The following is a 14,513-nucleotide window of genomic DNA, read 5'->3' on the forward strand; positions in this document are numbered from 1 at the left end:
TTGAGGGCATTTACATCTGTGGCATGGTCTCATGACTCCCATAACAGAAGAATTTATGCAGAAGGCCAGCTAAACTGGATCTTAGGCATGCTTTGGCCCATTTTTGAGATAAGGCAAATTAACTGTCCCTTCATGGTGCAAGCATAGCACATATCAACCTAGTGCTGTAATACACCTAAAATGAAACATTAGGATTTAAAACTATCTATCTCTTTTATTAGTGCTATTGACATGTGTTTCTTTAGGTTTACACCTTTTGAAGGAAAGGGGTCAGCAGAGCTGGAGCAGGGTAACTCATTCAACACCAATCGAAACACATTTGAGGCTTGACTGCAGGAGGAACCATTTAAGAAAGTGTGTCAAGGTAGTAGTCCTCCACCTCTTCACTCTGCTAATCGGTACCTTCCATTTGTTTGGGGTCATCTTCTCTATTCCCTTAACAATCAAGTCACTGAAGAGAATACACCTATAGCAATGGGTCCTCTCAATAGACCTCAGGGCAAAGTCCTTCCTGTTGTTTATAACAAACCATTTCAAAGAAGACCAGGTGACATCCATAGGATAGAGATAGTTGTAAGATGAAGGCACAACAAGAAGCTCGTGGCCATTTGCTCTAGCAACTTCAGGGCAACACTCAGTGTGGGACATGTAGACCTCCGGTGGGACTGGCTGCAGAATTCCCGTCTCCAGCTCCTTGCCATCTTTTGCCCCCACACACATTGGCTATGTTTTATCCCTCATCACAATTGCACAATTCCCATAGGAGGTGGTCAGAGAATCACACAATTCCTTCAAGATACCGTTCTGCTGATGAGCAGATCACCTCTTAATAGCAGCTTGTATCTCCAGGGCACCCACCCTTGGCTGCTGCCAGCGTGAACAAGTGTCCATACTGGCCAGCACAGGCTGACCTCCTTGGCTATTTTTTCTCCTGTTGTAAGACTTTCTGGAATATCTGTTTCCCCTAAAAAAAGGGTGTTGAAACTGTTAAGCTGCGTTGTCCTCAGAGCTCTTAAATACTGCAGGCACTGCCTCTTGGAAGCAGCATCAAAGCCAGCCCCTGTGAATTATGTGCCTGAGGAGCGGATTTGCGAAGCGCTGCATGCTGGCATCTCAAGACTCTTGGAGGAGCTCGCAAAGCGCCCGTTGACCCGGCATTACCCTGTGGTGTCACACCCAACCAGCAGCAGCACCATCAGGGGCTTCCAGGTGGCTCATCAAAAGGCATTTTGGAAAACAACGGTCCCATCAGGCTGGGTAGGCTGCAACTGTGCAGCTCGCAGCTTCTGGCATCAGAACGTTGCTCGTCTTGAACATCATGGTTCCTTCTCTCGCAGCACTGAGTGGATGCTTGGGCCCTGTGTACATGTGTGGGCCAGCCAGGCACTGCTGAAAGGGGTCCAGAGGGATGGGGATGTGGAGGAAGGAGCTGCCCAGAGTCAGCATGGAGAGTGAGCCAATGCCTCAGCTTTGAGACCAGCGGTAGAAACCATTCCCTCCCCCCCTGGCAAGCATGTGGCCTCATGGAAGATGTGGCCTTGAAATCTCCGGGGTGGAAGAGGGGGCTGAACCCTAGGTGTCTGGTTATGGGGGGAAGGAGGACCTCTGGGCCCCCACACGAGCCTCTCTCATGGGCAGGACCAGTCCCTGCAGCGTGCAAGGTACTGCCTGGTGCCCAACAGCACAGCAGCCTGTGCAAAGTCCACCATGCTCAGCCTGCCCAGCTCCAGGCCTTGGAGGGGGGAAGGAATAAGTGATGCGTCAAAAGTCACTTCAGGGTGAGGTATTTTTAGGAGTAATTTGGTTTCTAGAGTTCCGCTAGCTTCCTACTTTGTGCACCCGCTTCTCCATTTTGTGCTGGCCCTACTGACAAATCCCTGAGGAGCCTGCGTTGAGCCCAACACCAACACCATCACCCCCTCCAAGGCTGAGCAACACCTTCAGAGAAATGGAAGGGATTATGAGGGAAAAAGAAAATGGCTCGTGTGGTGTTATGCGAACACACAGGCTGAAATGAAGGTCAGAGCAGAAGGCTGGAGAGGCACCACCCTGGTGCCATGGTGAGTCAAACGGGGACACAGAAGCATGTGGCAAAGCGAGGGCTGCAGCTGGCCTGGGGACATGGGCACAGTCAGAAGATGTGTGCGTGCGTGTGTGTGCGTGCGTGTGTGCACGTGCGGTGTGTGCATGTGTGCGCAGGTACACTGAGAGCAGCAAGTGTTCGGCTGGGGAAGGTTGTGGAGCAGCAGAAAGTGAAGACTGTTTTGACCCATCTGGTTTCTTACCTGTCCCTCCTCCCCCCCTACAGATGCACATGCAGAATTTTACCGCAGGACCAACTTGTCAGTACAAGACTGTTAAATTGCTCACACTCAGCTGTACCTACATGGCTTGGAGTTAATGCTGGCAGCATCATCAGCCTGCCAGATGGGGCTGAACAGGACAAACGTGTCAGTCTCTAATGATAGCATGCATTTCCTTGCCCACGTTTGAAATTGAGATACCCCATGGTCCGTGTCATCCCCTCTGGAACAGTTTTCCTTCCCCATAACACAGAGGGAAACTGAAGTCAAAAGATGTCTGAAGAGGAACATGGCCAGTGGATTCTAACTCAGCTGTCTGGATGCTCTCCTTGCTGAGGCAGCTGAGTGATGGGGCACATCATGTTACCAGCATCACACAGAGAGCAGAAGCCTGGAAACTGGATATAAGAAGAAGGGTATACCCCCAGAAAGAAGCCTTTATGGTTTAACTGTTAGCCAGATGAAAAATGGTAGCAGATTCAGACTGTACACATATGAAGAAAACCCCTTGAATACGCAGTACATTCGTATGGGAATACAACATCTTTATTAGCATTTCACACTGTGTTATACCTTTCTCTTTTAGTGTTAGCTTTTGTCCTTAATAAATGCATACCAGGAGCATAAGCTGACATGAGTAGTCCTACTGGAGTTACTGGGTGCTTATTAGTTTTGAAAAGTGCACATGTTTAGAGGCCTGATTAGGGCCTGAGGTCCCCAAAAATATTGATTTAGGGACCTCACTTTTCAGCAACTGGATGTAAAGTGTTGAAAGAACTATCTATAAAGAAATCTTATTCCCTAATATTCCTTGGTGCCTGTGATTAGCATCCCACCTGTGACACCCACTGGAACCACAGATCATATTCCCTGTTACCTAAATTGAAGGTGTTGTTTCCTTGTCTCTTCTCCAGAGAGGATTTACTTAATTGTGCATGAGTTGGAGCATGCCATCCTTGAGATAGACACAAAAAGGGCACGTCGCTTTTGTTACTCTTGCTTTCTAGCTACCTTCTGATTGTGAATGGACACCAGTAGGAAACAGGGCAGGGGAGCAACTGTGGTAGCATCCAGGCAGGGTCCTCGCATACAAGAGTGAGATAAGGGCTTCCCCTCTCCTTCCCCGTCCTCTCCTCCCTCCCCAGGCTTGTCCCTAAAGCCTGCCGGCTGTGCCAGGCTAAGGACAGCTCTAACACTGTCTGCCTCGTCCCTCTCAGACCTGCCCCTGCCATGGTGACTGGTGGCAAGCAGCATCCCTGTGCTGCTGGCCCCCACAGGCTGCCCACGGGCTGAGAGCTGTGGTGCCCAGCCCATTTGTGCTCCATGAGGCAAAGCAAAGCACAGCGGCAGCCATCAGGAGATGCGCTTCAAAAGCACGGTCCTCATCTGAACTGGACCACACATGTAGGTACAACTGGGGCTGCCCAGGAAAATTAGGCTTGATGTTCCACAGTTTGCACCCCCTATAGTGAACAGTCCTGGAACTGTTGCTCAGTCTCTCTAGGCTTTTGTGTTTGTGCAGCATCAAGTGAAATGCTGAGTGACAAGGACAGCCTGCTGCTGTAGGCTGAGCGCTTGTCTGTGCTTTCATGTGGCGATGAAAGGACTTAGCAAGGTGGATGAAGGAGGTGCAAACCAGCCTTTCTGCTTGCGAGGCCTTAGGCATGGGCAAGGTCTGTGTCACCGTATTGTGCTGCTGTCCCAGAAGGACACCGTGACGCTTTTAGCCTGTCAGGGGGCATCACCGTGCCTGCGTCTCCAGCTGGCCCTGGCCCCTTCAACCCCCATGAGTGGTCTGAGCCTAACTGGTTCTGAAAATACCAGTGATAATGCAGCTGAATGATATGTAGTGAGATGGGAAGGATGGACCGCTGTCATGTCCTTTTCAGAGTAACTATTTGAGAAGTGGATTATCCTCTGCCCTATTCATATATATATATATATATATATATATATATATGACATAAACCCACTGGTTAACCTGCTTTAAAAACAGTTATTCATGGTCCTAGCGTCTCAATATAATTTTAAAAACTTGGACAGTAGACGTAAGGCACCGAGCTGAGACACAAAAAAATATATTTTATTTCCCATGCTACCTTTAGCCTGCTGTGTTATGTTTTGCCTCTTTTCCCTCCCACCCCACGTCTACGTAGCCAGTGAGCACTTCAGGGCAGGGACCTTTCCTCCTTTTGTCATTTTAGACTTTATGACATTCCCTAGAGAGGCCACATGGTGCAAAATCTCTGGGCATTGCCCCTGCCTTACAAGCGCATTTGGGATTAGGGAAAAGGCACTTTCGATCGCTCTCTTATCCTTCAGCCATTGCACCGGGGTCTCCTGCTCTCGCCCCGCTGCCCTACCAGCAAGACCTGCCTCTGGCAGTAAGGCAGTGCCCTGAAGGTTGTGATTTGGGCTTCAGCGCTGGGACTACCCGTCTTCCTCCACCGTCCCCAGCACACGCAGCCATTGCACCCAGCACCCACGCACAGGGCACGGGCCGGGGGTGGTGCCTGCCCCCAGGTGTCCCTGGGTGTGGAGGGATGGGCTCAGTGGCACGTGGAGCATTTTGCAGGGATGCCCAGGCTCAGCGGCCTCCTGATCTCCTTGGGAAGGAGGTGGGAGGCCTGGCCCCTGCCTGCTGCCAGCTCCTCCATCACTGCCTGGGTACACAAGTGGGGGCTAAGCAGGGACACCCCTCGCCCTCCCCAATGCACTTTTTTGGTGCTTCACCAAATTCCATTGTACCACTTAGCCAAATAACAAATTTACCAATTACCCATGAACAAAGTCCCTATCAATGAAGCAATTAGGATACCAATTATCAGTTACATATGAATTACCCATTTCAGTAGTAATTATGTTATTAGGTTACCAATCACCACATTCCATATGCAAGCTAAAAATAATCACAAACCCTTTATTTTAAAATCCCAAATAAAAACATAATGAAATATGGAACATAATGAAATACACATAAACAGTAGGCAAGATGTTAGGCAAACAGTGGATGTTTTTACTGCTGTATTATATTACATGTAGCAGCTAATATTAAGTTGCTAATTTTGAAATTTAACATTTTATTTTTATCTAAATAAAATGTTTTGTAAGTTTGAATTTTTTTTTCCAAAACCAACACTTGAGAACATTATTCTAAAGGGAATTTGGTTCTCTTCCAGTCTTACATGGAGTGAGAAAAATTAGTATTCTTTTTCTAACAAATACTATACCCAATTTAAATAATCTATTTTCCCTTCTAGCTGTCTGATGAAGTCCTGAACACTAGCTAAAGTTCCATGCCAAAGTACTATTTCTGGTGTCAAACAAGACTTTCCAAAAGTGCGTAATTTTAGCTCTTGATCCGTGATGGAACCAATAAAGAGAAGCACTTGCCAAAATCAAAGATAGCCTCAGGGTGGAAACACAGAAAAAGGTGGAAACTTCGGAAAATAAATTAAGCCAATATCTAAAGAGCCCTAAACTTCTCAGAACAGACCTAATACAACTGCTGGTGGTTTCCCACAAAAACCGGCGAGGCACCTTGTGAAAACTGATGAAATTTGGGTTTGAGCATTAGGGATTCTCTGCCAAGGTTGAGCTTAGCAGCCTTCCCCTTGGTGTCATCACAGTCATCGCTTCTGCCCAAGTACGGCCACTATTTCAGGTAGAAATACTTGGGCATCCATTGCCTGGACTCTGTAGGAACGAGGTGTCTTTAGGAGCTGAAGCTCATTATCAGATGTGGTTGAAACTGTATGTACACACATATGCATCTCCCTGAGGCGGGGAAGAAAAAAGAGCAGGGAAAGTTTCAAGGCCAAGGGATTGGCATAGAGCTGATGAGTGTGCCTGGGCCTGGGAAGGAGACAGAGCCATTAGGTCTGTTACCTGAGTGGTCGAGGTCTGATTTTAGCTCTCAATACACGGCGTAGAGCCCCCACTGCACGGTGAGCACAGGGGGAGGAAGGGCTCACCTCACTCCCCCCCCAGACTGCCCGCAAGAGTTGATTACCCATAAGGGTGTGAGCAGGAACGGGCTCGTCCCCAGGTGGGTATCAGTGGACTTCTGTCATACATCGGCAGTGAATTAGTTTTCAGAAGCTCGGTTTGCAGCGAGGCAAGGAGCACTTCCCACGGCTGTGGAGTTCACCCTCCAGCCTGGCGCTTCCCTTGCATCAGCCTGTCCGGAAAAGCAGCAGCAACTGCTGCAGGAGGTGAAATTTCACTGCACAGAACCTGGCGTGGGTGATAGATGTCTGAAACCTGTATCTAACACTCATGATGGAAAGAGAGATTTGGCTCTGCTTCCTGACACTGTTGCATGACTGGAAAAATTGATAAACTGGGTCTGCAAAGCAGGATGAATTGTCACTACTGCTAGAAGCCAGGCTAAAGTCTCCTCCCAATGCTGGCACTGGGCAGAAATTCATCCTTCTCCAAAGTGGATGGAGATACTCGCCACCTTCTGGAAGACACCCACACTGGGTAGAAGGAACAAACCTGGAACTGAAAATGTTTTTTCTACCTTCAAAACACCTCTAATTTTTCAGATCTGAATAGCTGAGCTGCAGCAATGGGAGTGTGGCTGCTGAGGGCAGCCAGGAGCAGTGAGCATAGATAGTGGATCCTGGCTCAAACTGAGCAGTTATTAAACCAGACACAGTAATGAAGCCAAAGGCAATGGGGTCCAAATCTAACTCAACTGCCTAATTGGCCTCTGCTGGAGACAGTGTCTGGGGAATATGCACCTGTCCAAAAAAGGAGATGTCTGTGTTGGAAAGCTGAATCTCTGGAATCCAAGGAAGAAGTGTGGAAAGCCAAGAGAGTGGTGTGGATTTCATCTTGGCTATCAGCTGGAAGTATCAGCCTTGGAACGTGTCTTACGAGATCAGGCTGTGGAAATTCCCTTTAAGGATATAGCCCTTTATGGACATGAAATAAATCATTTCCAGGCAGTTGGCTTGGACCAAACAGTGGCAAAACCCCATAATAATAACACTATATCATGGCAGCAAAGGATATATTAGAAAGAAAGAAAAAAAAAAGATAATGAAATCACAGTAGCAAAACATAAAGCTACAGATGGAGTAAAAAACTGCTTAAGAAAAGTTAGGAAGGATTGTTTCCTAGGGTACAAAATGGTTGAGAACGTTTTTCCTATCGATAACAAAAAGCAAACACACACAGCAACATAAAGGAGGCTGAGTGGAACCAGCAACACCCACCCCACAGGCATACAATTTTATAGGATTTCATAGGATTTTTGTTTCTATAACAAAATGCCTTAAAGTTCTCGGAATATCTGCATCACCAGTTTCCAGTCATTTTGATTTGCAGACTCCAGAGCTTTTTCCAATGAATGCGTGGACCAAGTATAGCAAACTGAAGCCCACTGCAAGGCTTGCCTTGCCATACCTGCCTGTTCTGGACCCCTGTATGCCAGGGCTCTACAGGACATGGATTGAACACCCCTGAGCTGTGTGGTGGGCAAACCCCTCCTTCTTGTGTCTGCTGAGGCTTGGTGGCCTGCAGAAGACACCCTAAAACTACCATGGCACCCTCTGCTTACTGGCTACCACCCGAGGAAGCAGCAGGGGCTGAGGGTTCGGTGGGATTTCATGATGAGGAGGTTAGCACTAAACACTGAAAGAATTTGTCGAGGATTATTGACATAACCGTGGCACAACCTTGAAGGCTACAGCTGTGGCTTGTCAGCCCCGATGCTGCCCGGATGGGCCCTGGGAGGGACCCTGGAGAGACGTCAGGATGTCTTGGTCCTCCTCATTGTCCTGGGCTTTGGTAAAGGGCTGACATGCAGGAAGAGAGCTGCTGAGAAATGCACGACCACTGTCAAAAACCTGTTGCAGACCAAGCCTGCCAAGTGATAAAACAAGTTCAAGTCTCACATGTGCCTCCAGACCCTTGAAATAACCTTCCTTCCAGAAGGGCTGGACGTGGGTCAGCTTGCCTCCACCTCCAGGTGCCCGGTGTGGCGGTGAGGGTGGACGTAGAGGCTGTGGTGGCTCTTTCTGCTTGCAGAGTGCACACCCAACGGGCTCACTGGCAGCTCTGACCCCCCAAATAAATAAAGAAATAAATAATAACAGCAAACAGGCACACCAACAGTGCCCCAGCTGGAAACGTACTGGCCCTGCTTGAAGCAACAGCATGCAAAGGAAGGCCTTCCATTCTCCTGAGAGGCAAGCTATAAAAACACATGATAGAAACAGCCATGAAAGAGCTAGGCCAGTAACAACTTGATTTCCAGCCTCTTCTCCAAAGCCCTGGGGCTGAAATAACACAGGTTGCACTCGGGTACCTTCACAGCTGCACGTGGGAAGCTTGCACAAGACCGGTCTGCATCTGTCCTGGCACAGCTCCTCATTTCTTGCTTTCATGAATGAAAAATATCCCTGTTTAGGCTCCACAGGCACAACAGAATGCTAATAAACAGAAACCATTTTCATACATTCCTCAGAGCAGCGTCTGTGCTCGGCGCCTCAGACCCAGGGTTGTTTTTGCCGTCCTGCCTTTGCAGCTCCCGTAAGGCAGTGCTGTTGATAATAATGAACGTGTCTTTGCTCTCCTTTCCTGGAAGCTCCACCTTGCTTCTCTGAGGGTTAAGCTTCCCAGAATAGAGGTAGTCAATGTAGTTTTCAGGCTTGCTGGAAACAATATTGCTGAGCATCATGACAAAGAGAAGAAAGCCGAAAAACCCAACGATGATGAGGATGTAAAATGAGGCCATTATCTCCTCTTGCATCTCCAAGGCTGGGTTGCTGAAATTATTGAACCGAAGGGTCTTCTTCTGTTCCACAAACATGTGGAGTAAATTCGGCGTGACCGAACTGCCATTTGTGTGGTTGCTGAAAGCCATCTTATGCTTCCACTCTGGCTGCAAAACCTAAGCAAAACAAAGCAAAACAAAAGAACCAACTTAGCCGGTTAATGCACACCTGTCCTTTCGTGTCTTCTAGCTCAGGTCCTTCCCACCGTTTCCTCTCCTCTGCTGTGTAGCTAACTGCACTCAGCTGTCCTCTAGCTGCACGTCTTGCATGCAGAGAGCCATGGTGAAAGTCAGTGGCAAGTTAGCGCAAGAATGCAGAGAATCAAAAGCTGCTGCTCTCTGCATGAAAGACGTGCGTGTACATGCACGGGCACATACTACTCCCTTAGGCTGACTTTGTTTTGCTGGTAACATAGCGTCAAAATCAGGACATGGGAATAACGCTGCCAATTCCAGCGACTATCTCAATGGAAACAGGATGACTCGTCCTTAGGTACCAGCATAATTCAAACAATAACACCGCTAAGGGGAGAGGAGAACAATACTGGTATTATAGCCCTGGCTCCAGAGTTGAAGGGCCCTTCGTGCTAAATCATCCACAGTAAAACCTGCTGAATTGAAAAAGAGCTGTGGGAAGGAACTAAATGAATCCAAACTGATGTAAGTTTGTTATCTTGCTGAGAAGGAAACTTGAGAGATAAATTATTTTCTGCCAAATTAGGGTTCTTGAGGTTGTCTTCTTTTTCTTTATGAGCTTTCTTCAAAGTCATTTTTAGCACAAGAGAAACTTAAATCATTGCGTCTAAGCAAACCACAAAATCCTTCCATTCTGAAAAATCTCAAAAAGTTTTGACTCCATCTCCTGATCCAACATCCAAAAAATAAGCTTTTTTTTTGGCAGCAATAGTTTTCCAATTTTGATACAAATCTATGTGTAATTTTTGGTTCTCTGCAATCCCCTTCTTTGGGAAGTATGTGATAATCTTAGAAAAGCTTTGTGCAAATCTGCCCGTGAAGTCTTGCCCAGCTGTAAATAGAAGCCAAGAGTTTCATCCCAAATGTGCAACTTCTGCTGATTTAAAGTCTTTCGCATTCCTTGTTGCAGTTTTCTTTGCCTTTCAGCCAGTGCTGATTAACCTGTGTAGCTCTGCTGTTACAAAGGGTCTGTACAAACTGAGGCTGCAACCCCACGTATTGCAGCAAGAGCTCTGGTGGTTTACAACACCTGAGGATTTGACCGCTTCCTTAAATCTCATACAAGAAACCACTTAAGGAGCTAGATATGAATAACAGAATAAAAAGCTGCAAAAAATATCTGATGGAGACTCGAGAAAGCTCCCTCAGAGCAGCTCTGCCTGCCAGTCACCCCAGAGACATTTGGCAGTATTAAAATGAGGGTTACCCTTGGAAATAGAGCGGCCTGAAGCTGAGGTCAGGGCAGCCAGCATCCCCAGCTGGCAGCCTCCTTCCCTTTCTTATCCATCCTGCTTGCAGGCACTGGTGGCAGGAGATGTTTTATCTTCCCTCCTTGTGACTCACACTGGGATGCTCACTACTCCTGACTCAGGGAAGTCAGGCATTTCCTCTCTGGTCCAGCTAGGATGAGCCCATCACCGGACCACTGAAGTGCTGATGGGGTGTCTGAAACGCCTGAACATCCTGGATGATTAAGGTTAGCTATTCCTGGTTAGGTTTCCTCCTTCTTGCAACTATTACCTTTTAATGAATGTGTTTACCCTGCTGGCTGTGTTGTGACTGGTCTGCCTGGAATCTATTAATAGCCAAATAACCACGACGGGTGGCTGGGTGAGTCGAGTGCAGAGCTTCTGCGGGACCCATTTGCAGAGGTGTGTGGAGATTTACAACCGCACCACGGGAACTGGAGATCTACCAGGGGAATGTTGCAGCAACAGTGGGTGTGTGGGACTGCATGGTTCAGATAGAGTATAGCTTTTAGCTAACCAGGATTATTTGGTCTATACAGAAAAATAGAAAGGCAAGATTCCTTCCAGATTCCAAGCCAGATACAAGTAAACTGCCTGTAGATTACAAAACTCCTCTCCGCCCCAGCCTCATCTGGCAACATCTACTTGGCTGCAATAGAAATCAGTGATCACAATACTCTGCAGAAGTGAAATCTGTCTTAGTGTTCCCCTTTCAGAGGGCACAGTGTGAAAAAAGTGATCTATACCTCGGCTGAGCACTAGGTGAAAGTTTTATTCTGAAAAAGATTTACTGAAAGTAAATTGGCTTTCTGATAACAAGATTTTCTCTGTCGCTCCCCAAACCCACATTTCCCTTCTCTGCCCCTCCAGCCTATTCTGCTGTATTGGCTGCCCTGGGTTTTGTGGCTGATGCCATTATGAGCTACAATACATTGTGGAGGACCAAAGTTCAGAGATATGCCAGTGGTCCTTACTCTTCTTGATAGATGGACTTCCTAACTTTCTGCAATCCCACTGCAAAAAAATACCCCAAACAACCCACCCTCTGCCCACCCCCAGACTATCCTGTACCCAGTTGCCACAACTATACTCATTTGCTATCATATAAAAGTGAGGCTAAGCTTTGAATACTCTTATCCATGCTTATTACTCCCACTGCCTACCACCGCCTACATTTTGTTGAGGGGCTTCTTCTGCACTCGTTGTATTGCTTTATGGGTCACCTCAAACTCTTCTCCAGACCCCTGGAGACAGGACAGCAGCTAGATGGACCGTCCCTCTCGTGTTTGGGAAGATGATGTGCGGCTGGGAACTGCAGCTCCACGTTGCCCTTTGGAGTCTCTTGGCGTGGGCTCCCCGACTCCTGCCACCACTGGACTGGCGCTGGTCCTTTAGCGACGTGTACAAATCGCTGGATTTTTAGAATTTAATACAAAATCACAGTGTTTTGATGCACAGTTCCTCAGACACTGCTTTCTAAGGAATACAGTGCTTTCTGCTCTAGAACAGTGAAACTAGTTAAATGTTGGACTGGCACTTAAAATATCTGCAAGTGTGGGTATTGCCGAGCCGTGTGCCACTTCACTACAGTAAAATCCAGTCTGTAGAGAAAACATTTTGGGGGGAATATGCATTTAGGCATTTCTAACAGTTTTCCCTCCCATACAAAATACCACAGAAAAACAACACGACAGGTACCAATCCCCAGAAAACAATAATGAGAGGCTTGAGGCAAATGACATAACAAGCCGAAAGGGCAGAGTGTCGCCCGTTAGCTTTCACAGCTGCCTAATTCTTCTTAGGCCAGGCACACAGCACACTGGGGATTTTTAACCGGCAGGCTGTGGGGGCCAAGCCCAAGTCCGATGCCACTGAAAGGCAGAACCTGAGTATTCACCCCAAAATGAGAAAGAAGAAGTCTAGGGTAGGATCTGCCTTTAGTAGCAACTAGGGGAAGAATTAGTAGCTGCTATCGTGCCACACCAGGCCTCTAGGAGAGAGAAAACAGGCTTCAGGTGGTTTTGTACAAATAAGGCTGTGTGTCATTTGTCTGTGTATACGTGCACACTCACCCCCCCACCCACACGCAGACAATGCTGGAAAGATACTGGGACGCCACAGCAGCACTCCTCCAGGCTTCAAACATCTGTATTGCTACTTTGCCCCCATCATCTTATTAGATACACAGGTTAGAAATCAGCCTTTTTTTCCATGGTGGGACTCATCCCCTTTCTACCCACTCCCCTCTCCACTGCTTTTCTACAACTTAAGGATTGTTTTTTCATTTTGACCATTTTCTGTGTATGTGCAAAGGTGTGTCCCACACACCAACTAGAAAGATCTATCACTATCATCTGCCTCATAAGTAGGCATAAGTCCATGCACACAAATGCACACAGACAGATATATGTGCATATACTTCTCCTCTCCCTACACACACAAACACACGCTAAAATATAAAAACACCCACAGAGCTACATGTATAATGCCATATCTAGCGAATTAAAAAAAAAAAAAGACTAGTAGCTTGAGTGTTAAACAGAGCTCATTTTCAGAGAACAGCACTTTAGGAGAAAAAAGATCCAGTAAACGTATCCAAAGTAATGGAAAAATTGAAATGAAAATTTAAACCAGTGCCTACTTATCACTATGTAGAGGAAGTTGCAGACACTCCAGGCACCATAACAACAGCTATGAAACGTTGTACGTATTCAAACAGCTTACCTACATGCAGACCTGGCTCTGTCCTGGGAACAGCACCTCTTTCAGCTGTCAGGCTTGCTCCAAGCTGACCAGTGCATTTAACTATTTAAGGAGCATAGGAGAGGAGTGGCCTCTGCTTCTCGCCTCTAGCAAGTAATCACAGGCACATTAGGCATGAGGGAGTGTCCGTAAAGCAATGTGGTAATAGGATACTAAGGTCCTGGGAGGCTCGTACTACATGGGGGCTCCAGGCGGGTGGCCATATATGTTCCCTTATGGTGCAGGGGATGAGAATAACATGGATGAGGACTCAGTTGCCTCAATACAGGGCAAATTAAAGCATAAAGGCTGCTCTGGGCAGGTGGGTGCCCACTGCTGGACAGAGCGTGTAAGAGGAGATTGTGGGCCTAGGGTGATTTTTGGTTATTCATCATATATCTGTCATTTTTTAAGTCAGCGACTCTCAGAAGTGGGAAAGAAAATCGCAGTGTCCTAATGCCCCCCAGATGCATTTGGCTGATGCCACCTCGTCACGCCAGAGGAAAGAGGCTACGCAGTTGTACCTCCTTGTTCAGTGCACACCTACATCCTTGCTCGTCCTGCTTTACCCTTCTGGTGAAAGGATGGGGAAAGAAAGTAGCCAGGAATAGGAAAGAGGATGCTGGATGAAGCAACCTTGCTATCTTTCATCTTGCATTGTCCTGCCCCAACCCCTTATATCCTGTTCTGCCAGCTGGGCATGGGTGTTTTATTCTGTTCATACACCCCCTCCATGGCAAAACAGCACGAGTTACACCCCTTCACAGCCAAGTCCCTTTTCAGGATCAATACAAAACACCAGCCGTGACTTGCAACATCTCTAATTTAACTCAGGCTTTGCCATGGGAGCTACAGATGACTGCTGGTGTGGGGTTGCTTTGTGCAGCCAGAACAACTGAAGGCAGGAAGGAGGGAGGAGAGAGCTCATGCTGAAGCCGGCTGGTTTTCCTGCTGCAGAAAGCAGGAGAGAGGAGGACTGCTAAAGGCGAGGGAAGCAGGGCCCTGCGACAGCAGGGTATGTCTGCCTTGGGGAAGCAGCAGCAGCTATTTCTATTAAATTGCGGTCAGATGGATACATAAATCTTGCCGTGGGAGTCAGTTCAAACTACTCATTTTTTCACGTGTCTAATCTTCGCTGGATAACACATATCTTTGCTTTGAAAGTAGCAGTAGCTTGTAAGGCGAGCTGCACCTTTGGCTAACAAACGCAGAAATAGGAAGAAAATCAGAAGCAGG

At 47.4% G+C, this 14,513-nt stretch overlaps 2 protein-coding genes across 5 annotated transcripts in view; one reads left to right on the forward strand and one right to left on the reverse strand.

Moving 5' to 3' along the window:
• SMIM11 (small integral membrane protein 11) overlaps positions 1-14,513 on the forward strand; it is a 64,886-nt gene that overhangs the window by 17,029 nt on the left and 33,344 nt on the right. For 2 of the 4 annotated variants that reach the window (XR_012039663.1, XR_012039664.1), the window contains 2 exons: positions 246-2,060; positions 2,309-4,131. The exons of the other annotated variants lie outside the window; for them this stretch is intronic. The gene's annotated coding sequence lies outside the window, so the exon portion shown is untranslated. Of the gene's footprint in view, positions 1-245; positions 2,061-2,308; positions 4,132-14,513 lie in introns of those variants that run through there. 4 annotated transcript variants of the gene reach the window in all.
• Positions 347-1,104, reverse strand: C1H21orf140 (chromosome 1 C21orf140 homolog). Its single transcript, XM_072846091.1, is given in 4 exon segments — positions 347-375; positions 378-815; positions 818-1,055; positions 1,057-1,104. Coding segments are annotated over 4 exon segments (753 nt in total).

Source organism: Ciconia boyciana, chromosome 1 (genome assembly GCF_034638445.1).
Source record: "Ciconia boyciana chromosome 1, ASM3463844v1, whole genome shotgun sequence".
Taxonomy (NCBI): domain Eukaryota; kingdom Metazoa; phylum Chordata; class Aves; order Ciconiiformes; family Ciconiidae; genus Ciconia; species Ciconia boyciana.